This window comes from Diadema antillarum, unplaced genomic scaffold (assembly GCF_040938485.1).
Source record: "Diadema antillarum isolate AM-2024a unplaced genomic scaffold, OU_Dant_1.0 seq00000400_RagTag, whole genome shotgun sequence".
Taxonomy (NCBI): Eukaryota; Metazoa; Echinodermata; class Echinoidea; order Diadematoida; family Diadematidae; genus Diadema; species Diadema antillarum.
In genome coordinates, this window is record NW_027271391.1 from 569,239 (window position 1) to 594,031 (window position 24,793).

The 24,793-nt window shown below is 39.1% G+C and overlaps 1 protein-coding gene across 1 annotated transcript in view; it reads right to left on the minus strand.

The window, feature by feature from the left end:
• LOC139732135 (uncharacterized) overlaps positions 1 to 24,793 on the minus strand; it is a 108,245-nt gene that overhangs the window by 78,089 nt on the left and 5,363 nt on the right. The window contains exons 3-8 of the mRNA XM_071643009.1: positions 20,891 to 21,000; positions 20,330 to 20,449; positions 18,305 to 18,381; positions 14,474 to 14,611; positions 11,184 to 11,263; positions 8,269 to 8,434 (exon numbers count right to left, since the gene is read on the minus strand). Coding sequence (XP_071499110.1) covers positions 8,269 to 8,434; positions 11,184 to 11,263; positions 14,474 to 14,611; positions 18,305 to 18,381; positions 20,330 to 20,449; positions 20,891 to 21,000 — 691 coding nt within the window. The remainder of the gene's footprint in view (positions 1 to 8,268; positions 8,435 to 11,183; positions 11,264 to 14,473; positions 14,612 to 18,304; positions 18,382 to 20,329; positions 20,450 to 20,890; positions 21,001 to 24,793) is intronic.

A 24,793-nucleotide genomic window follows, 5' to 3' on the forward strand; every position in this document is an offset into this window, starting at 1 on the left:
AGTCTATTCGGAGTGCTGACAAGATTCAGACTGGGAGAGGTAGCCATCATGGCTGACATAGAGGCAATGTTTTCTCAGGTCCTAGTGCCCAGGGTAGATAGAGATTTCCTGAGATTTTTGTGGTGGAAGGATGGGGACTTTCAACAGCCGCTGATCGAGTATCGTATGTGCGTACATGTGTTTGGCGCTATTTCTTCTCCATCATGCGCAAACTACGCATTGCAGAGAACGGCGGATGAGCATGTGAAGTCATCATTTAGGGATGTAGTAGAAATCATTCACCGTAATTTCTACGTCGATGATTGCTTGTATTCTACCGATTCAGTGGAAAAGGCAATTGAGACGACAGAAGAGCTGACAAAGACGTGTCAAAAGGGGGGATTTCACTTAACAAAGTGGAACAGCAACAAGAGAGAAGTCCTGGAGCAGATCCCAGCTGAGGAGAGAGCGAAGGTTGTCAAGGATTTCAATTTTGAGGAAGGAGGAATGCCAACCGAGAGAGCACTTGGCATGTTATGGCACACAGAAGATGATGCTTTTGGATTCAAAATCCAGATGAAAGAACGACCACCTACTAGAAGAGGAATTCTCTCCACAGTTTGTGCTCTGTTTGACCCCATTGGATGTGTGTCTCCAGTCACATTGCAAGCAAAGCAGCTTCTACAGACATTGTGTCGGCTGGGACTAGGGTGGGATGAACCTATCTCATCAGAGTTGCTGAGGAAATGGCAAACATGGCAACGGGAACTCCCACATCTGTCAGAATTCAAGATGCCTAGATGTCTAATGCCGGGGCCTTTCAGGGCAGCGAAGTCAATCACCCTCCACCACTTTGCCGACGCCAGCGAGAAAGGTTATGGCACTGTATCATACATCAGGACAGTGAACGACCAGGGCGAAGTGAAATGCAGCTTCCTGATGAGCAAGGCAAGAGTAGCCCCTTTGAAGCAGATTTCCATCCCTCGAATGGAGCTAACAGCTGCGACAGTAGCAGTGCGAATCAATCGGCTGGTAAAGGAGGAGCTTGGTGTACATGTACCTGTGGATGACACATATTTTTGGACTGATAGCATGACAGTGCTCAGGTACATCAGAAGTGAGACAGCACGGTTCAAAACCTTTGTGGCAAACAGGATCGCCGTAATTAAAGATGGATCGCGAGTGAACCAATGGCGACATGTCGAATCTGCACTCAATCCAGCTGATCTGTGCTCTAGAGGATGCAGAGTTGCACCATTCCTCAACATGAAACTGTGGAAGGAAGGTCCAGACTTTCTTCATGCAGATGAAAGCATGTGGCCAGCGCAACCAGAGAACTTGGTCATGGCAAGTACAGACGACCCAGAGCTGAAAAGGAAGATTTTGGCTTGTGATGTTGAATGTGACGAGCCATGCCTGAGGGAGACAAAGAGTACCTTTGTGACAAATGCAAAGGAACGTGATGAAACACTTGACCCTGTTGGAAGGCTGTTGTCTCACTACTCAGACTGGACGAGTATGAGGAAGGCAGTGGCATGGATGCTGAAATTGAAAGAAATGCTGAAAATGAAAAAGAGGGGTCAGAGGGATGACACGGGTGAAGCTACAAAGCTGACTACGAAGGATATGGAAAATGCTGAGGAGGCTATTTTCCGCTACGTCCAAGGGCAAGCATTTGCTCCAGAAATTGCAACACTGAGAGGAGAAGAGTCAAAGGTCAATGGGAAAAGAAATGGAGTAAAGAAGTCAAGCTCCATTTACAAGCTTGATCCTACATTTGACAATGGCCTGCTCAGAGTCGGAGGAAGATTGAGTAAGGCAGCCTTGCCTATGGAGGCAAAACACCCATTGATTCTGCCAAAGGGTCACCATGTGTCGGAACTCATCCTGAGAAACATTCATGTGAACTCTGGACATTGTGGGAGGAATTACATTCTCTCCAATTTGCAGCAGAGGTACTACATGCCTGGTGCCAATTCAGCTGTGAGGAAAATGTTGCGAAGATGTGTCATGTGCAGACGACGCAGAGGGCAGCTGATGCAGCAAAAAATGGCAGATCTTCCAAAAGACAGAGTGATGCCAGACAAACCACCGTTTACACATGTTGGTGTGGACTATTTCGGACCAGTGGAGGTGAAGAGGGGACGCAGTATGGTAAAGAGATATGGAGTGATGTTTACTTGCCTTACCATACGTGCTGTACACATTGAAAAGGCAGACTCGTTAGACACAGACTCATGTATTGCTGCCATAAGACGTTTCCAGGCACGCAGAGGAGCGATCAAGGAGATGAGATCTGACAATGGGACCAATTTTGTCGGCGCTGAGAGAGAACTCAGGCAGGCAATCGAGAGCTGGAACTTGGACCAGCTTAATAATGCGCTGTTACAGAGAAACATCCAATGGACCTTCAATCCACCTGGTGGATCTCATCATGGGGGAGTCTGGGAGAGACAGATTAGGACGGTTAGGCAGCTTCTTTTCTCCCTGACGAAGCAGCAAGTCATGAGTGACGAGAGCTTGCAGACGCTATTCTGTGAAGTGGAGAGTATCATCAATAGTCGACCCATCACTAGAGTTTCTGACGACCCAAACGATCTGGAAGCTCTAACACCGAATCATCTGTTGCAGTTGAAGTCTACCCCCCTGCTGCCCCCATCGGTCACTAGGCAGACCGATATCTATGCGAGACGTCGATGGCGACAGGTACAATATATGGCGGACATCTTTTGGAGGAGATGGCTGAAGGAGTACCTGCCGCAACTGCAGGAGAGGCAAAGATGGGTGTGCCGCAACAGAAACATTCAGGTCGGAGATGTTGTGCTCGTCGTCGATGACACGCTACCACGAAACGTTTGGCCGATGGGACGAATTCAGCGAACCATACCTGACAGAGAAGGCCTTGTCCGTCGCGTTGAGGTGAAGACCAAGACTGGTGTTTATCTGCGACCAATCAGCAAGCTGTGTCTCCTTTTAGAGGGAGATTCATGACTGTTTTTGCAGATCTACACATTCGATCGCGATGGAACATTTTGCCGGAATTTCGCGATACTCTCAGTGATCATATGTGTGTAAAAATTGGAGATCCGGATATATATACGCAAGTAAAGGTGATCAGATATTGTGATAACAAATTCTGGTTAGTATAGAGTGTGTTTTGATAATGAGTAATTCCTTTTTTGTATTTTTTACATGGAACAAAATTTGTGTCGCGAACCGACAGGAATTCACATTGCGTTTCGTCACAAATCAAGTCAACCAGCTGAAGGGGAACTGATCGTAAAGCTTGGTTTGTGATTGGACCGTGAACAATTTTGTGTCAAGCCTGGACGGACTGTGCGAACAGATATTATGATGTGACTTGGACTCCATGGGATTTGATAGAACAAATGAGGAGCCAATTAGTCACATGAACAATTCGTCAGATGCAAGAGTTGAATTTTGTATGCAAGTACAGTTTCGTTACTTGGTATACATCATTATGTGTTTTGATAAAGCATTGATGTGATTTGTATGCGGTAGTTTTTATAATTGTATGATTATGCACAGATGGTATTGTGTAGTCATATATAGTGCATTTTGCCATGTGATATGTGATGGATACAGACAAATGCTTAGCAGAATTTGCTTATTTGTTTGGTTGTATTCTCCTTTAACCAGTAATGTAATGAGTAGTATATTGTGTATTCAGCCTATTTTAGAACATTACAAATTCCAAACATGCCAAAAGGGAGACATTCTAAATTTAGGCTTGTTGTTCAAGTGGAAATATTGTTAAATTCAAGATAAGTTATAAGCAAGGGAAGAGATTTTGATTTTTGGCAAAGCATATATAAAGAAAGATGGTATTGATTTTAGTACAGCTGTATACACAAATAGTGTGTTAAAGGTCAGTACATAGTATGATGTTATATACCCGCATGGGTATACATATGTATGCATTTGAGTTATAAGAAGACATGAGAAACGCATATACATGAAAATGTATCTTATGTGTGTCATGGTGACATATGTCATTTTTATTCAGTGGCAAGCAAATTTTCTTACCACAAGTGCCATATTGTAAAGTAAGTAGCATGAGTTTGCTTTCATTATGTTGTTTCGTTATGTTGTATTTGTATTGGCAATCAGTGGAAAGGTGATACAGGTTTTTTAATGCTGTTTTGTATGTACAATTGTATACCGGTATTCAGGTATACTGCAGTGCAAAGCAACTTCACTCTCTAGGCCAAGAGACCATCCAGAGTGAGTCAGTGAATTAAGATGGCTGTGGCATTCACAAGGCTGTAGATAAAGTAGATTATGTTTGTTAGATCTCAAGAGATTCAATAATTTTGTGCAGAAATGACAGAGAAGGTCAGTGCACTTCTACCACAGTGTTTGGTTACTTACACAGTACACTGATGTTGTTCGGGTTGGGTTATGTTGATACATGGTTTGATGGACAATAGTCATTGAAACACGTTTTATTGTTCATGTTTAACCCACTTTAATTACGTTTTGTTTTGTTGTTCCTTTTTTGTGCAAAAAAATTTGGTGATATACAGTATTGCTCAAAACAGTATTGTTTAGAAATGCAACACTGGAAGGATGCATATTTTTTTTTGAAAGAAATAGGGGTATCTGTAATAAGCATATCAACAGAGTTCATGAGAAATGTATGAATAAGATTTTATATTTTATGTTGATACTTGATATGCATTGGTGCACAGGTATGCAGTATCATCCAGAAGTGGTACAAAACTGTATGTGTGTATGGTTGAATTCCATGCTGTAAATACATTTATGTTTGGATTACATTGTAGATTAAGGGTACAGTGTAGGTCAAATTCAAGCTAATAGATTTGGCAGGTTTAGTTGGTCATTGTACATTTGAAGATGTTATATGTTTCGTTCTGTTTGCTATGCCGGGATGCATACATATTTGACACATTTATGCAAGCTGGGTATAGTATCGAGTGTACAATATGTTTTGTAAACAGCTGGCTTTGGATTTGGCTAAATCTTGAAGTGGTCAACAGTTGTGTTGCAGAAGTATGGGAATACATTTGATGTAGTTTGTTTATGTACATGTTAAAGGTATAAGTGGACTGCAGGTATGATGTATATTTGTTGTATCATGGGTTACAATTAGCAAACTCATGGTTGCAAATAAGGAAGGAACAGAAGAGGCGTGGCAGTTAACGTTTTAGTGTTTATTACAGAACTGTCTGTCTCCAGACATGCACTCATAGATATATAAGAACAGTTTCAACAAGTGGATTGTTGGAATGCATGCTGACACTTGAGGCACATGCATACATTAGGCTACACAGAGGTTACATAATGAATGTCAGGGTGTTTAGACACTTTATGAATATGTGATGTTCTTCTGTAAACATAACAATATTCAATTTTGTCCTTGCCATTGTTGCCAGTGAAAGGTGACTATTTCTGCATCAAAGACATGTTTTATAGGCTTACATGTGTAGCACAAGGTTGTATGTGTAAGGGGTTGTTGTAGTTTGATAGTATGTAGCATATTTTCGAGTTAGCGTTGTTTATTGTGGTCAATAGATTGTTGGGTGGCAAGAAGGAACATTAATGTGATTAATGATGGTGGTAGGTTTTGGTAATTTTAAAAGGGGTTACCCTCTTTTGAAAATTAAGGGGCCGGTATGTAGGAGCCGTTCCATGCATTTGTTTCATTTGCGCCATCTAGTGTTGAACATAGGAAAAGTCACATGTATGTTGGTTGTTAGGGAGAGAGGAGAGGTGAGGCGCCAGGGTAAGAAAAGAGCTTCAGAGGTGAAGTGAAGACTGCTGTTAGAGATAGGCAGGAAAAGGGTCATGAAGAGCAGAAGGTAGAGAACCAGAGGTAGGGGTGGAAACCTACAAGTTTCCTTTAACCTCTCATTGCTTACGTTGTTTTCTTTGCTCATATTGTGTGATATTTGCCACTTGGTTTGGATCAAAAATAAAAGGAAGGGAATTGTTCATTTGACCGCCAGATGAGATCCAAATCTGTGATTACTATCACTGCGTGTGTCGCATGTGAGTACGACAATCAACGGTGTGGTGCACGATGAACAGTGTGTTGGTGCGCAGTACAGCTATTAGGAGGTTTAGGATGCTGTTACATAGCACGGAAGAAACATCGATGTCAGTATATGGGAGCGTGTAAGGTGCCTGTAGGCGTGTGGCTGTTTAGTACGGCGAATACCCCCCTACCGTCTGTGACTGTGTGTACGTGAAACGTCGAGAGTGAAAGGAACAGCTGAAAGGAAGGATGAACATGTGTATTTAATGGTGGACAACATACACAAAGTCACAAGATCACACATAGGACCTCGGCGCGTACACCTACTATTATTATTTTTCTCAAAATACTCCAAACCGACTCATCATTCCGGCAAACCGCGTCAGCCAGGTAAGTTTCTTAGTGGACTCTTTCGATATATTGCAAGAAAAAATGAAATGGTGCTAGACGGGTTCTCAAGCACTTACCGAAACTTAGTTTTCACTTTAATATTCATGAAACTTGACATACATATTCATTAGACATGGGCGGACGTTAGCAGGGTGGTGTTCGCTTTGCCGAAGACCTATTTTTGAAGTTACAAGTGAAAATAAATGAGGTATCTTGTCAGAAATCTCAAATTGTACGGGAGCAGCAAACGAGTATAATGACGTCATATGCTAAGAAAAACTGATTTGCGCTTGCGCAATGAATGGACTCTCCCATGCTGCTTCGATCCAGCGAGCTGATTGATCGATGCAATGCAGCATACTGTCACTGCTCGAGATGCGAGGTAGCTGCATGCTGCGGATGCCTGGTACACTGCACATGCATGCTACGCTATGAGAGTGGGCTGCGGGGTGTCGATAAGTATAATGTAGCAGTGTGCTGCAGGGGACTTCGCCACTTCAAAAACAAGCACTTACGTTACCAGACCTGGGCCCCGTTGCAAGAAAGTTGCAATCAATTGCAAATAATTGCTAATTTTGAAACAACCATTCTGATTGGCTCAGGGTCTGCCCTATTAAGAAGACATGCACGCAACAATGATTTTGATTGGCCAGTGACAATCAGTTGCAAGTTGCGTTTAAACGCAAAGTTTCTAGCAACGGGGCCCTGGCCTATTAAAAAGAAAGTAGCAAAAATGTGAATATCTATCAGCTATGATACCAGTTGCAAATTCATGACATTGAATTATTCGGACTTTACGCAGATTTTACTGCACTAGTAAGTAACATTACAACTACGAATTCCCGGTACAAGTTACGATCAGAGTACAGCAGTGCTGTACGGCACTAAAGTACAGGTGACGTGAGAGCAACAAAGATGTGGGTACGTGGGACTGTACCCTGTCTTCCCGTGTGCGAATGACTATGAAATTTTGTGCTCGGAACGAAGGTAGAAAGTGCACCTCTCTCGATTATTTCCAGACATATCCGGACGCATGACTTCTTGAATGTGATATTTCAGAGTTCCGTAAAGAAATACATACTTAGTAACATACTTGAAAGTTTTATGTTGTTCACGAAGTCAAAATGTGAAATTTTAGCAACGATTTCAGACAATTATTTTCCGTTTTGAGAGTGAAGTTATGCTCCATTTTGGAATATTTTATCGTCGTTATTTAAAAAAGGTAACATAATGGCAGGTTAAAATGAGGTTTTTACTTTTCATATAACCGTTTGGATTATCAAAAAATATGAATAAATAGTAAAGTTACAGCAGTTTTGCTGCAACACTTTCCAAGCAGTTTTCGTGCGAAACGTGTTTATTCAAGAGGAAAGCGAGGTCAGGTCAAAATGAAAACAGTGAGTTAATTGCATCCATCCGCTGCGACTGTCTAAGGACATTCATGTCCATGCAAGGGCTGAAATTACGTATGAACACTCTTCACCTTGAAACTACCATCATTTAAGGGGGAATTTTGCAATCTTTCCTTCCAAGAACCTGTGACGGGGGTGATTTTTATGGCTTCCCTTCCAAAAGCCTGTGTTTCATGTAAGGAGTCACAATCCTGACTCATTCCCATCCCTAAAGGGGTTATTTCTTAAGAATCTGGAACAAGCATAATCATGTGTATGGTTGCCCACCTGAGTTGGGGGGGGGGGGGAGGGAGGCACGGAGTGGACAATACAGCCTATTGTGGTTTTCTTCTACAATGCTTTAAATGAGCAAGAATGAATTGGATAAAATCCCTACCAAATCAATTGCTATGTACATGAACATATGGTCCAGGTCCTACCATGATGGCATGGACATTGACATGGGACAACCCAAGTAGTACAGCTCACCTGTAGATGAGCTCCATGATGTCCAGGGACCAAATCTTGATGGAGCCGTCCAGGGAAGAGGTCAACACCAGCATGGAGGTTTCCGGGTGGAGCACGACATTGGTGACTGGCTTGGAGTGACCCCGGAACACGTTGATGAGACCACCATTGAGGCTCCATACCTTGACTAGAATAGACAGCATGGGGGCAATGGGGAGCAAAATGAGCTGATGAATGAAAAAGCCTTTTAACACTTGCTGCACCTCTCAATTTTTTACCTTATCTTCTTTTCTTTTTTTTAATGAAATGAACCAGAGTTGAGATAACTAAGTCAAATCTAAATCTGAATCTGATTTTTGTGTAATAACTGTCACAGTTTATTCTTCTCCAAGACTGGGTAAATATTGTTCATTGCCATTGTGTCATCCAGATCTCCTACAAAACTGTGCTCAAATTAGCTCTCAATATAACTTGCTTTGACAGTTATAGAAAAAGCTCTGCCACTGATACATGACCCTCACCTTGACCCCACCTCACCTGTACTCAAACCAAGTTCTCATGTGATAATATTGCGTCCTTTAACTGTGGTCGATACATTTGAAAACAATCAATGCTTTATAATATCTGACCTTGTGATTTCCCTTATCTAAATCTGAGCACCTGCAAAAGTGTATAAGACTAGATCATACGAAAATACAAAATGTATGAATGCATGATAGTATCAGTACAAGTTTTACCAGGATTTTTGGCACATAATAATAATAATGATAATGTCTTCTTTACCCAACCCAGGGTAGCCTCTTCAGTGTTGCCACTGCTCTACCAGAGGGTCCTGCCATTATTATTACCACTAGCGTTGCAAGGTACCCATTTATAAACCTGGGTCGAGAAGGACATGGTGGGTAAAAACATCTTGTCCAAGGACTTGGTGGGAATCGAACTCCGGTCCTCCAATTAGGAGTCAGGTTTCTTCTCCACTGAATCATCACCCTCCAGTTAAAGATTTGTGGCTATATTATATAAATGCATGGATGGTCACACAGACACATGGACAGATACGAACTATTCAGACATCTCGATAAGTGCTTTCAGCATCACACAAAATCTGAAAATGACATCTGAAAAAGTAAGTTTGATTTTCAAGACACCTGATACCTTCTGAGCTCTTTGGCTAGTAAGATACAGGGGCTGTGAAATGCCTTTTAGTGTATGATGGGGGGGCTGTGGGCTGTGGGTCAAGGGTCAATGGTTCCATATCCCTGGCTAAGATGGGAATACTGTAAAAGTGGACATTTTTGAGTGACTAATTTTTCGCGTTCGACCAGGTAAGAAGAGTTTCACATGTTTTTAATTCAGCAGAATCAAAACATTAACTACTAAAACATATGGCAAGCAAAAATCTTCCCATGCTTATATTTTTGGGCTACTTTCTGGTTGCGCGAAAATTTCCACTTTTACAGTAATCTTTGGACACAATTACCCTCGAAAAGTCACGGAATTTATTGTGATTTTTTGTCTTCAGATTTTTGTTCTATTCTCTTTTTTATTCCAAAAAAGTGTGTCAGTGTGTGTGTGTGTGTGTCGGGGGGGGGGGGGGTGTTGGGGGAGGGGTACAACCCTAAGCCAACTGCTCTCCCACCCCCCACCCCCACCACTTTTTGCAGCTCCTGAGATAAAAAGTCATTATAGATCAACCAAGCAAGATCAAGTGACAATCTAGGCCCATTATATTCTGCACGTTGCAAGGATAGTAACCTTCAGCATTTGCAGTTGCCATGCCAACCGCCAGGCAACAGCACGCAAGCTCTGAGCATCTTGGCTTTTTCTACAGTTACAGCAGTGGTTTGTGCATCCATCTAATGGACTTTGAAGGAAAAGGTTAACTGCCTTGATATGCAATAGATTACTCGGTTTTAACTGATGTGACAGGCCCTGATCTCATTCTAAAATATCAGTGTTTCATTGCCATCTTAATTGAAGCCATGCCTGCACAGTACTAGGCCATTTCATTCTAAAAATGCTCAAACACTCATTTTTTAAGTTGTTTTTTTGTTTTACACAGGCACACACACACACACACACATACACACACACAAACATGGACACACGCTCCATTCCCCTGTTTCCCCACAGTATCGGAAGTTCACTTTCCATACATTCATGCAGATCATGGCCAAAGAAGAACATAGTAAACTTAAGGCACTCTGAAGGACCTCCAGTAGGGCATGGTGTCCATTTGTATATTCTATCACACTGGCAATACTGACTTCCAAGTTTGCTGAAAATTCGACCAAGCGTAAAAAAAAATCAAAATGTGCAAACTGGCCTCAAATTGAGATATCCTATTACCCAAATAACGCTACTTGCCAAGTTGAGTGAAAATCCATCACAGGGTTTACAGGAAGAAGTTTAAAATGTCAAATTTGGACCCCACTTTGCACCCCCTCCCCCTGGAATCCACCCCGAACTTAAAACAATAGTCACCAAAGTATTAAATCATAGCGCCAAGCTTGATCTTGTTATAACTTCTGGTTCAAGAGAAGCTTTTTAATGATTCCTTCATTTTCATTCATTTATTCATCTACTTATTATATTATTTTCTTCTCTTTTTCTTTTTTTTTTTCTTTTTTTTTTGGGGGGGGGGGGGGGCTCTGTGTGCCCCATGGTTGGGTCATCCAAGTACTCTAATTTCTTCAAAACTGTCACATTTTATCACTTCAGTAACATTATCAAACGCTACAATAAGTGTTTTATAGTGACTGTGTAAACCACCCAATTTCTAAATCGGGCCTGCCTTTTCGATTTAGAAATGTAGCTGAACCCATCCTGCTGAACACCAAACAAACAAAAACAAACAAAACAAACAAGCAAGAACCCCAAGCAATCAAAGCAACACATTCACTTGATGTGATAGCTGTACTCGTTGGCGACCGTACCTTCATGATCGTTGGAACACGTGACCAGCAGTCGGGCCTGAGGGGAGTATTTGCAGCCATTAATCTGTGCTGTGTGTGCCCTGAAACCACAATAATAATATGATAAAGATGATGCAAGAATAACAAAAGGATATATGCAGCATTTGTGAGTTAGTGCAATGATTTTGATTGGGTTGAGATTGTCAGGGACAGAGGCTATGAACAGAAAAATGAACCCCATCAGAGCATACACTTTCAAGCACTGATTGAAAGCAAGCGCAAATTTCACACCACGCTAAAGCTGGTTTGGACAAACAGACTAAAATCAGACAATGAGAATGGCCATGCTTTCATCAAAATGGGATTTGAAATCAGGAGGTTATGGAATTTTCAAAGCTTCAAGTATGCATGAATCAGTTAAGTGAGTCTGAGCCTGTTAACTCTCTTTTCAAATTATGGTCTGACCTTGAAGATATCTCTACCATTCTGTTTATTTGAGCCTAGTCAAGCTATATTTGTTACAGTCAATTTGAACATCAGTGTGTAAGACATGGGAGGTGGGGATTTAGCTTTTATAACATTTTGCGAGATATTCAGAAACCACTCTATGAGATGTCAAAGAGCATGAAATTCTAAGGGGTATCAAAAGTTTGTTTGATGAAAATCTGTTTTGAAATGGCTGAGATATCCAAAAACAAGGTGAAACAAAGAGATTCTAATAAAAGGCGTGGCCTGTTGCCTTTTATTATTATCACTTTCTTTGATATCTCAGCCATTTGAAAACCAATTTTCATCAAATAAACGTTGAATCCTTCTCAAAATTACATGCTCTTGCATATTTCATAAGAGGTTTCTCATTATCTCACTTAGGAATGTTCAAAACATGAATCCCCACCTCACCCAGTACTATACAGTCCCTTTAAAGGTGGAAAAAAAAAAGAGGAAAGTAGAAGATTCAGGCTTGCATTACTTGACACAGAGTCTCTAAGTGTATGAGCATTGACATTTGAAATTGAACCGAGTATATTAGATAACAGTTTGGAGTAATCAAAGGACAGCCAACCATTTTAACATTTATAACCAAGACAATCAGACAGCAAAGAATGCTGAAGAAAAGATTATGACATTAGAGTTCATACATACAGGTTAAAGTAAAACTCAGGCTGGTACAAAAATGTCAAGGAAATAGAGTATAGCAGACAATCAGAAAGTAAAGAATGTTGAATAAAAAAATGGTAAAGCCTGCCTAAAGGACCACTCCAAAAAAGGGTCTCATGATAGAAAGTCTGAGGTTTCATTTTCTGGGCAACGCCTTTGAGCTACTGTAGCTCACTGGACCCTACCACTGGTGATACACAGTACAGTAAATGTCAAGGAAGTAATGAGTGATTACCATGAAAGGTTTCTTTTTGTGTGTGTGCAAAATAACGAATATTGAATTGAAAAGGTCTTTTAATATCAAAATCTGGCTGATGATCAAATGTCAGTTTGCACAGACAAACGTATACCAAAAATATACATTGACATATAACGGGAATAATTTCATGTACAGTAGGACCTTGATTACCCGGTCATCGATTATCCTGATTCTCTGTTATCAGAACATTGACTGGCTGACATTTTTTTTAATGCTTTTGAGTATTTTCAGGGTCAAATATCACTCAAAACAAACAAAAGTTCAACCATTATCTTATGAATACACTTCAAGACACATATTCCAATCATCGCAGCAGACTGTAACTTTTGAGTCAGTTCATGAGACGATGTCAATGACTGGTGCCGTGCTTGTCAGTGTCACTGAGTGTATAGCAGTGGTTACAGTACAATGTACCGGCAGTATTCGACGAGACACAATCACGATCTCATTGTCGGTCAAAATCAAATAATCAAGACATGAAGGGATATTATACTTGTATTTCGTTTTACTTCCGTACCAATTTTTGAAGTATGAAACTTGACAATGCCATGGAGATAATCGTACTATAAGTAAATTGGTAATAACATGTACTAGTAATACCCCTAGCATGATATGCTAGAAAGTGTTTCTAATTATAATATTTCTCTTATCCAGCCGAATCAATTATCCAGACACCCACCGTCCCGACGTGGCCAGATAATCGAGGTCCTACTATGCATAAAAATGATGATCAAAACATTCGAAATTTTACACAGAGAATTCAAGTATCAAACTTCAGGAAAATTTTCCTCAGTGGTATACTTTAAATACCATCAAAAGTCAACTTAATCAATAAAACAAAAACAGAGACGTGGCCCCGCGCCCCGAAGAAAATCAAACAAAAAAGGAGGTCATGAACTCCCACAGCTGCAATCAATCAGCACATATTCCCCTCCCCCCCCCCTCCTCGAAGCAACAAAAATCCTCAATGTCCATTCTCACCAAAGCACAACCACTGCCGCCACACTTTCAAATAAAACCAGCGCAACACATACTGTAAAACCAGAAAAGTTCATGTGCGTTGTAATTTCGTGAATTTTGTAAATTGCCAAGGACAAGGTTTAATTTGAAATACCATCGAATCCGTCTTGAACATCAGGCAGAAAACAAATGCTTCAGATTTTTGTTCTGACCTCCAACCCCCATCATTTTTTAGACTTTGTTCAAAAGTTACTCCAACAGTCTATAGCTATGTAGCAAGTTTGATAACATACTGACTCTCATGAGTTTACTTTGAGTTACAGTGAAATTTAAAGCGGGACTACTGCCCTTGACAATAAACTATTGCCACTTTTTTTTTCTCTCTCTCTCTCTTTGCTATGAATTTCCCAAGTGACTTTACCCTGTTACTCAGCACCAAGTGTGAATTGCATCTACACTGTTTGAGTTTGAGGCTCTACAAGTAGTGAAACTTTTGAGAGGAACTTTGACATGACTTTCACCAAAATTTTGCCAAAAAAGATCTTATAATTTCATTGCTTTAATTGTTACACCTTGTCATCCTTATGCAAAGTTTGATGAAAAACTGGTTGATGCTGTCAAAAGTATTGATATCAAATTTAAAAAAAAAAAGCTTTTGATAGACAAGTTGACATACAGAAGAGTAGACAATCCCCCGCCCCAGGAATCAATCCAATCAGTACTGGCAGTGTGGAAGCAAAAGCAAAAGCAAGAGCAAAAGCAAAAGCAAAAGCAAAAGCAAAAGCAAAAGCAAAAGCAAAAGCAAAAGCAAAAGCAAAAACAAAAACAATTCTCAGTCACAAAAACAAAAACAAAAACAAACAAAAAACAACACAAATCGAAACAACACAAACAAAAAACAAAACAGAGCAGAAAGGATTCAAAATTTGCATACTTCTCAATGCTGAAGAGAAGCTTTCCATCCATGTCGTAGCACTGGACATCTGTGTCGGAACAGCAGTACATGTGCTGGAACTGCTCGTTCAGCTCTACTTTCTTGATCCAGCTCCCTTTCACCGATTCCAGCTCCTTCCTGGAAACGTTTCGAGGAAATGGATGACAAAATCTGTGACGCATCGCTCCCAATGTAAGGATGACAGATGAAGAGGGAGATGAACAGTACTCCTACCAATAATATGCAGAAGTGCAGGGTTCTCAATGTTGGCAGTTTATTTCAGGCTCTTCTCCTTGCTGAATTTCCACACAGACTATGTTGATCCATTATTATACAAATTGGCTTTCACAGAATGACACATCAGATTTCACCAAAAATGAATGCGACAGATACCCCTGGAAAAGCAACTTACCAACTGTTTGACATGAAAAACACATCTGTATCATTGTAATTTTGTAAAGAATACATGATGTCATAGGGAAAGCAGATACACGTACATGTGTATATTCATAATGTAAATGTATATGATACATGTACTGTATGTGTGTTGGGTTTTTTTTGAGTGTGTGTATGTAGTGTAGCTAGGTATGTGCTTTACTGTATTAATGTACCCACATAAAATCTATGCTTGTGGCTTTACACAAATACATTGATATATTGTTTACACTAGAATGAATGTTATATAGGGCATACTATGTATCAATGCATTGACTCTGTAGAAACGCTAAACAAAACTAGATCATCACATTCCTAAAATTGCTCTGAATTAGCAAATTAATGTGTCTTGTACAAGACCTTGGACAAAAATATGACTTATGTGCACATGACAGTTCACTTTTTGCCTGGTCCATGACTTCCTCTGGGGAGGAACATTTGAAAAAGAATCCCTGAGATTTATACCATGCATAAACAGGAAATGCCAACCAAATGTTGAAAGAGAGAGAAAGGGGTGTCTCAATCACCGTGATGAGTAAGAGATATCAAAACAGAATGAATCAAAATGAATAGAGCAAAAAAAAAAAAGGTCAAAGAAGAGAAACAAAATTAAATGCCACAGGAACCCCCCCCCCAAAAAAAAAAAAAAAAAATCAAAAATCTAACTATTTGAAATTGAACCCCGAGTACCATAATTAGTAATTTTGTTAATCAGATGTATTAATGTGTATGTGTGTATGTATGTATGTATATATGTATGTATGTACATGTATGTATTATATATATTATGTACTGTAAATAATGCTGTATTAACCACACCCATGCACTAATTGCAAATAGGGATACTGCCGACACGTTGGTCAAATTAAGTGAAATGTTTGGGGAAGAATACATTTTGATTTTTGTGCCATAAAATAAAAGAAGGAAATACATGTGTACAGCTTGTACAGTAGCCTGCCTAATGATGTGAAAAGGAAATTATTTCACCAATTTTGGTTTAGGTAAGACCAAGTAGTACAAAATGAGCAAAATAGAAGAGAAGAGTTTGTTCTCCCTTATTTGGTCATTTGTTATATTTTCTTTGTTTGGCAATGGCACCTTACATTGGCTGTTTGGGGTTTGTTTGTTTGTTTGTATGTTTGTTTGTTTGTTTGTTTGTTTTGTAGTGACAGTGATGCATAAGCGATAGACAGTTGATATATGAGATTAAGAACATCAATTCCACTGGTACAATGTTTCTTCCGTTAGCTCTACTGAATGGCTTCCTACGGCTGTTCACAGCTGTATTGCTGATATCAAATTTCATGGTGCACAATCAAATAAAAATTTATACGTTACTTATATAAATTTATACGTTACTCACGTAAAGTGCGTGCTTATATTACAGAAGAGGAAAGGCCTCGCGATAAGTCCATGGAAAAAAAAGGCACTTTCTAGCGCATTTGCACAAGCTGCATATAATCTTTATTTTCAGTAAGTTGTGAATTGTGTATATCAATATTGATAACATTGTATAGCTATGAAGTCTCATTAATGAAGATTATCTTTTCTAATGAGTTTGAGGTGACAAAAAATGATGTCAAGTATCAAAACTCAACGCGATCGTGATATTCGCTTTTGTATTTGCTCTGCGTTGTGGGCCGCTCTGGCACAGCCCTGTCGCGATTTAAACAGCGACTGGGCTGTGTATAGTGACACATTATGCAGACAAGCAGTAGGTATTGGCAGTAATGGTGTATGAACCACATCCTGAATTTTGAACTGTTGCAGTCTGTGGAAAAAAGTGCAGTTAATACAGTGTAGACTGTTATTTACGCTATGAATAAATGAATGTATGTCAACATACATATATATATATATATATATATATATATATATATATATATATATATATATATATATATATGTGTTTGTGTGTGTGTGTGTGTGTGTGAGGTGTGTGTGTGTGTGTGTGTGTCTATCTGTCTCTGTGTGTGTGCATTTGTGTGTATGTGAAATTGTAGAAATCAAATAAAGATTATGGAGAAAAAAAGAAGAAGATGTGTTCTGCAAATCTACATAGGTACTGTAGTGGTCACATGTACCAAAATTCATGTCAAATACATGTACTCATAAACTCAGGGGGTAAGGTCAACCCACATATTTTTGTACGATTGGTACAAAAAACTGCTGCTGCCATGGCAACAGATTTATTCACACACCAAAAAAAAGGTGTCTTGAACAGCTACACTTTACTTTGATCATATATCACAAATTTCACCTGAATTGCTATAAAACTGAGAGTAGTTTGACCCACAACATTCTGTAAGATTTTTTGATAATTTGCCATTGCCATGGCAATGCATTATGCAATACAAACAAAAAGGTGTCTTGCACATCTTCCTTTGATAGCGGCCACACATGCCAAATTGGGGGTAATTTGCTCAAAAAATGAAAGAGCAGTTGGATTCACAAGTTTTTATGAAAATTTGTCGTTGCCATGGCAATGCATTATGCGATAATAACGGAAAGAGGTGTCTTCCACATCTACCTTTGATAACAGTCACACATGCCAAATTTGGGGTCAATTGCTCAATAAAGATAGTAGTTTGATCCACAAGATTTTGCAACGGCCCAACTGCCCAACCGCCCGATCGACCGACCATCCGGCCACCCGAAATCAGAGTGATTCCTATACCCCCACCACCCACAGTACAAAAAAAAATAGTTAAGAGTCAAAACTTGACCATGACAAACATGACATTGTTTCAGATTTGCATGTGAATGAGTCTCTTGAGGCCATGGACAAGGATATCACTAGAAAGCACGTGGTGTGCCATGTTTGCACTGTCCTTGCTCCCCTGGAGACAAACAATGCACATGGTGTGTCACGTTTGCACCCTTCATGCTCTATTACAGACAAACATTCCAAACAGAAGGACATATAGTATAATGTACCATGTTACCAGGTAACGCCCACTGCACGTTAAGAGAGAGAATGTGACTCCTTCATCACCTTGGCGAGAAGGAGAGGAAGTAGAATATTAAAATCAAATCAATAGAAAATAAGAATTGATAAGAAGACACACAACTGAACGAGGCATGCTTCTCTCATAGGAAGTCAGAAACTTCCCTCACTCTCTTCCTGTAGGGACATACTGTATACGCCATATATCTAGCGAGTCTAAATTTTTGCAAATCGTAACTTCCTGACGATTTCGCGAGTGGTTAAATTCGAGATTGTGGAGTCTTGTACTGAACGGAGAAATGTATTCACATACATCACATTCATAGCGTGATCAGAGTCATTATTTTCGCGTGCCTTTAATTTCGCGAATAGCACCTGACTCACAAAATTCGCGAAAAATAAAAACCTCGCAAAATATTTGGCGTATACAGTAAATGATATGAACTTACTTTAACAGCAGCTTGTAATTTGCCATTGGTTTGATTTCTCTCCACACTTCATCTGCAACCTGACGAAACTGCCAGACCTGTAATGAGCAACGTCATTAAAGCAGCAATCACCGACGTTGCTTTTGACTGTGATTCACCAATGAAAATGACTGGACACTTTCTTTTAGCTGAGAACAACACTGTGCAAAGTCTTTGGAAAACTAAGTAGGCCTAATGGACTCTACACAGACATATATTCAGAGTACTTAATAGCAATGATGTGAAAATCTTCCTTGCCTCTTGGCATTAAGCTAATTATTGTGGTCTTGCAGACTTGACTGAGAAGGAGTCCAAATATGAGATACTAATTCACTTTAATTTGAGAAAATAATTCACTTTGATGTAAAATACATATCATTGATATATTTGGATATCAGATTCTCTTCAACTTTGGAAGTTCAAAGGAGGTGAAAAACACAGTGACATTGATTATATTCAAATTACTGTTATATGTGGTATATGGATTCTCATGTATGATCACCAACAAGACCAAATAGAAATATAGGAAAGCATGTATCATGCTAATTTGCAAATTTTAAGTTGAGAACAAGAACTTCCTTTGTAGCCAAAGCTGAAGGCCTAGATGTTATTAATTTGCCCCCTTCTGGTTCTTAGCAATCTGAAAGAAAGTTCATGTTTGCATGGCTTCGTAAGAAGGTTGAAACTGCACATAAACAACAATATTATGTTCTTATCACATTTTTTTTTAATTGCTATTTGCAACTTACTTTCATTCGAAACATATACCAATATTGTTGAATTTGATAAACATAATCTATAAACAAACACTGTTGCTTGATTTTTTATGTATTGTTCTGAGGTCTGTTGCCATGCTTTTTGTTACTCTCATTTGTATGGAATGCAATGAAAATGTGATTCACAATGAAAACTGTGAAGGTGGCATTTTCAAACAATTAATCTTTGGTGCTCGATCCAGTTGAAAGCAATCTTGTCTTCTTCTTCTTCATTTCACAGCTAATTAACGCAATACTGGTAATAGTACTTAAATTTACATTGGCAAAGTGGTGAACTAAGCACTTTTGATATTTTCATTCTTACACTGGTTATACACTGAGAAAAATGCATGAAAACTTTACTTTCCCACCACGAAAATACTGTAGACTGCGATTTGTGTGAACCTCAAACATATTGGTGCATACGACACATATTTCACAAAACATAGTATTTTGCAAATTGGGACTAGTATGCTAGATGATTTGTGAGTGGTGGAATTAGCAATCTAGAGCCACACTGACAGAATGAGAAAGAAGTATTATTACATTTCACGAGAAAAAATAGTTATTTCCCACCTTACAATGCATTTGAGTTCCAGGAGGCAAAATTTTGTAAGTCGTTATTCCAACAGCTATGAAATTAGCAGAATTTGTGAAAGTCAGAACATTGCAAATTAGAAAAGCACTTTGAGAGTAGCAGACCTCCGCCAAGCAGCTCATTTCCCACACATACATGCATGCTGAAAATTGCCCAGTTTCCCCAATACGGAAGCCTTTTGTTTACGTCATCAGCTTCCAGCTGCCCAGCACCTTGCCCGAGTAGAGCAAGCACTTTAGTGCGCATATGCAAACCTCAAGTATGCCCAGTTAGAACTCCAATGTTCGTTGACCTTATCTTCCAATAGAAAAAACAAAACAAAACAAAACAAATCCTTCAAAGATTAACAAAAATTCCCAGATCGCTACCAAAATTGAATCATATATATCTTGTGTCATTATCAACTCTTCTTGCAAGTTTTATCCAAGTCCATGCACAATTTTGTGAGTTATTTTGCAAACAGACATATTAACCAACACCAGAAGAAAACATAACCAACTTGGCAGATGTAAATACATGTATTGATATTTGTGCATATTACCACAAGAATGAGTATATTGCAGCATGCATTCTGTCTAGGAAGCTGCACTACCGAGTGACATCCTTCACAGCATGAAAGCTATAACCAGCTCACAGGAGCATTCACTTACATACCTTTGTTCCCTTGACACCACCTGTGATCAGTTCATCTCGGACGGGATTGAATACGAGGAACATGACGGAGCTCAAATCAGAGTTGACATTGCATGTTTCTTCAAAGTCCTTATTCAGCACCTGTGGGGGAGGGAGGGGAGATGTGCAGCAGCTGGATACTAGTACTCTTTCCTTCAGAGGGATTCAACTCAAATACATTCAGTTGGCTGATAACAGGCACACACACACATACACATACACACAAACACACACACACACACCAACAACAACAACAACAACAACAACATTGACTCTACTGGTCTGCAAATTATCTTTCACACAGATTCACCACCACTTTCCTTGTTTCTGTTTGATTGTCATTTTCTCCTTTCATAACAGAACACTGTACAGATCATAGTGAAGAGGAAAGAAGAATATATTTCATTGTAATAGAGTTGCTTATCCAACAAAAATTAGTCACTTCAATATAACATCATAGTATTGATTGCATGGTACTTTTTTTTTTTTGGTTTTTACCCAGAAATGAAATAAATAGATATATTTTTCCGCCCGTGCACTCACCTTCAGAGAAAAGTCCTTGGCAAGACAAAAATACACATTGTATTTGCGGGTGTAAACAATATTCCTCAGAAGTTTGTTCTGGTACTTTGGAAACGTCATGCTCCGATTCACTGTAGAAATTTAAGAGAGCATGAAAGAAGAGAATATTGTGAAAGTCAGGACAACTTCACATGACATTGATATCAAAGCATTCCCTATCCTTTTGCAATGTACATGCAACTTCTTTGAAATGTTGGCTCAAGGTAAGCCTGCCATACCAGTGCAACCATTCATATGAAGGTACAAACAAGAACGATATGTGACCCGCTACAACAAAATGGTCCTAAAGTCGCGCACGGTCGAAGCCGTGAAAATCTAGTTTGAAGTTAGAGCATCAAAATTGGTCAAAACTTACGATTTTCTGAATTTGACATATTATTAGAGTCTGACATGTCTTCTATCATCTGTCGAAATTTTGAAGCAAAATGATGAAAGGAAAGACCAAAAAATAGCGTTTTTCTGGGCCATGTTTTTTTGGCGTTTCAACGAAGCAGAAACTGGTTCGAACATTTGGAGTGAGCGCCACACATAGGCTCCGCCCCTAACAACGACCAGAGTGATCTCATTGGTCAGTTTGCTGCTTGCCGCTAACCGAAGCGTGAAGCTCGCACACTGCCCAGTCGACTGGTGCGTGCGGGCGGGTTGCGCTATGCCTAGCCGCTTCTCCTGACATCCTGGTCACTGATTGGTCGGTGAGGAGACCGCCGACGCTGTGTTTGAACGAGCATTTCGGGGGTTGCTAGGGCTTAACTTCTATTGTCCGGAGGTGAATACTGACTTGCATGTCTCTTGATTGTGATTGCGTCGCAAGGAGAACTTTTAGGGCGCTTTTCTCGAAACAGTGATTTCCCAGATGTCTTGACATGCGCTCTTTTAAACATCGATATCTCCACAGCCGATTATTTTTATAAGACATGTTATATATCAATTTAAAGCAGAAAGATTAGGGAATTGTGTCATGCAATTTTCAAATAATCGACCTCGCCCGACTTTAGGATCATTTTGTTGTAGCGGGTCACATATATTTTGAAATACATCTTCAGCTGCAGGACTTCAGTCAGGTTTCTTGTTTGTGCTAAGCATGACGGCCAGGAGAGATTTAGCCAAATACTTGATCTCTCCCCCTCCCTTTGTAAGCATATCATAAAGGGTCAAATGTTTTGACTCAAATACTATTTTCCTTGATCATCAAGGTAGTCTGTACTGCACAAAGCAAACAATAACATCTTAACCTTCCTCTGGAAAGCATAACATCAACATATATTCTTTGTATTTCCTCATTGATACAACCAAGTATTTCCTGTCCTTCCAAAACCGAACTGCAGGATGACACATTGTTTGCACGCTAAGCCTCGTTTCCCCATTGTACTTGTTTATCAGACTGGTAGTAACTTGTTCACAATGATCTACTTGACCTTTCTTTAGATATTTTGTTTACAGAAGTTGTGGGGAAATAAAAAATAGAAAAAAGAAAGAGAGAGAGAGAAAAAAAAGTGATTTGCCAGCATTGGCAAGAGAAACAAACATTTTTTTAAATCAACTATACGTGATATTTGCTTCTGTCAGCCTAGACCTGAACTTTGGGACAGAAGTACAAACTACGTACCTAACCCTGCCAGAAACAATATCAAACAAATGCAAAAAACACTGTACAATTTAATTGCTGATGGTAACAAGAGAGTAAACCAATGTCTCAAAGTAGAAATGGGAATCAATAATGTCTAGTCTAGGCTCCTTTTTTATGGATGATTATCATTTTGGAGCACTGCCACGAAGCAGTGACAAGCACCCTGATAGCTTTATACCTATATACATGTACCTATATGGGCAATTCCGTATGGGAAGGGCAAAAACAGCAAAATTCAAAGTTAAGTAAATGCTCAGAAATTTCAGTTTCCCGTACAGACGGATTGTTGTATTTACGGAAACAAAAAACCCTTTACCAATAACTTTCCTCGTTTTTGTTGTACACACTTTTGAAGTTGGAAGACTATTTATTGTATTTATCTAAAATCTTACAATATTAAAGGAAAATTTAAAATGAAACAACTTAAATACCTCTCTGCTTTATCCATACTTCCACATCTTTATTCCTATGCTTCAACAATCACATTTAATGAAGCATTCAGTCACTCTCATTATGATATTTTTTGGAGAAATTTTCAAAATCTACTGACAAATTGACATAATTCCGTTACCATAAAATTGAAAAAAGTTTTCTCCTGAACAAACTAATCACTGATTTTTTCTCCCCTTGTAAATTTTTTCTCTACATGTGACTCCCTGAAAAGTCACAAAACATTTTGTGAAATATCTCGTTCAGTTCTTCTGTAATTGTGGTAACGGAATTACATGGTAACGGAATTACACGCACATTTAATATGGAAGAGAATGTCATATCCTACTTTCGTGCCAATATGTATGTGAACTATTCATGAAATAGCTTCAGGGCATTATTATTGAGCTTAACAGTGTTAGTGATTGGCAGTAAAGGAGTGAAAGTTGAAATATATGTATGGTATGATACACTGACATGACTCAGCATACAGTGTAGCTGGATGCCTCTGACAGTGAGTCCTGACGTGAAGGGTACACGCTTGACAAGACTTCTTGTGCTGAAAGTCTCCTCCCTTCCTTCACCTTCTCTCATGTACAAGAACTACATGTGTACATGGAGACTGTGCTAACTGATAACTTTATAAGGTTTGCTACAGATACTCATTCTCAAATGTTAAAAATCATACTGAATTCTGAGATATCAATTTGTATATTTTCTTGCTAAAAAGTCTCATGGTTTCATACAAAATCTAAGTATAGTGATGAGGGACTATTGAATGGGTGTGATGCAGCATAAATTGAACAAAGGTTACAAAGAAGAGGAAGGACATAAAATTTCTTTAAAAGGAAAAGAGAGCACTGCTACTGACAGAGAGAAATGAACAGGATAATTTTTGTGAGGAAAGATCAAGAATTTAAGAGAAGGATCATACATAATGTGATAGAAGTCATTACTTGACACAGGATGCCCACTGAATGTGACACCTTTGATCTTTCTGTATGCTAAAGGCTTTATTATCACCAAGTCGATAGTCTGACCTTTTATTGAACATGTCCTGTTTTCATCCTCAAGTCCTTTATCTTTAATGGTAAGTGTATGACTATTACCTTCTTTCATTTGTTTCTTAGATCTTTCCTCCACAGAGACATGTATTTTGATTTTCATGCCCATTTGATACAGAGCATCTGCTACCCTTTGAAATTTGTTCTTTAATCCTTTCTTTTTAAAAGGAATAAAGACAAAAACACCATTTGTGATGAACATTTACCCAGTCAGTAATTGTGATACAGCTCTAAAATGTAACATTTAGGCCTCTACTTTCCAATCCTAAGAAGATTTTAAATATTAAAGTCAATGAGCTTCTACTTCTACCTTTACTCTTCATGTTACCATTTGCTGTACAATCCAGTTTCCTTTCATACAAGTGCCATTACAGTGTATTTTATAATTTGCTTTCAGGCAGTCAAAATACAACTTACTGCAAAAGAGAAGATGCACACTTCTTGTGAGTAAATTATATGGCAACACTCAGGATGAGAAAATAGACAAAGTCAAAGAAGAAAGACAGAGACAGGAAACTTGTAGGAAAATTATAGGTCAAGTCATGATTGTGTTTCTGAAGACGTCATTTGGAAATTTTGTGTGGTCAGAAGTAAATACTAACATTATTCACAGGTTGATTAATCTAACTCTAACACAGTGAGCTGCAGATGGATAGAAGAGGCCCTCTTACCTTTCTATGAATTAATTGAAATGATAATGAAATAATTTGGTGGACTCACTCTAATGGTTCAAAAAGTTGTAGT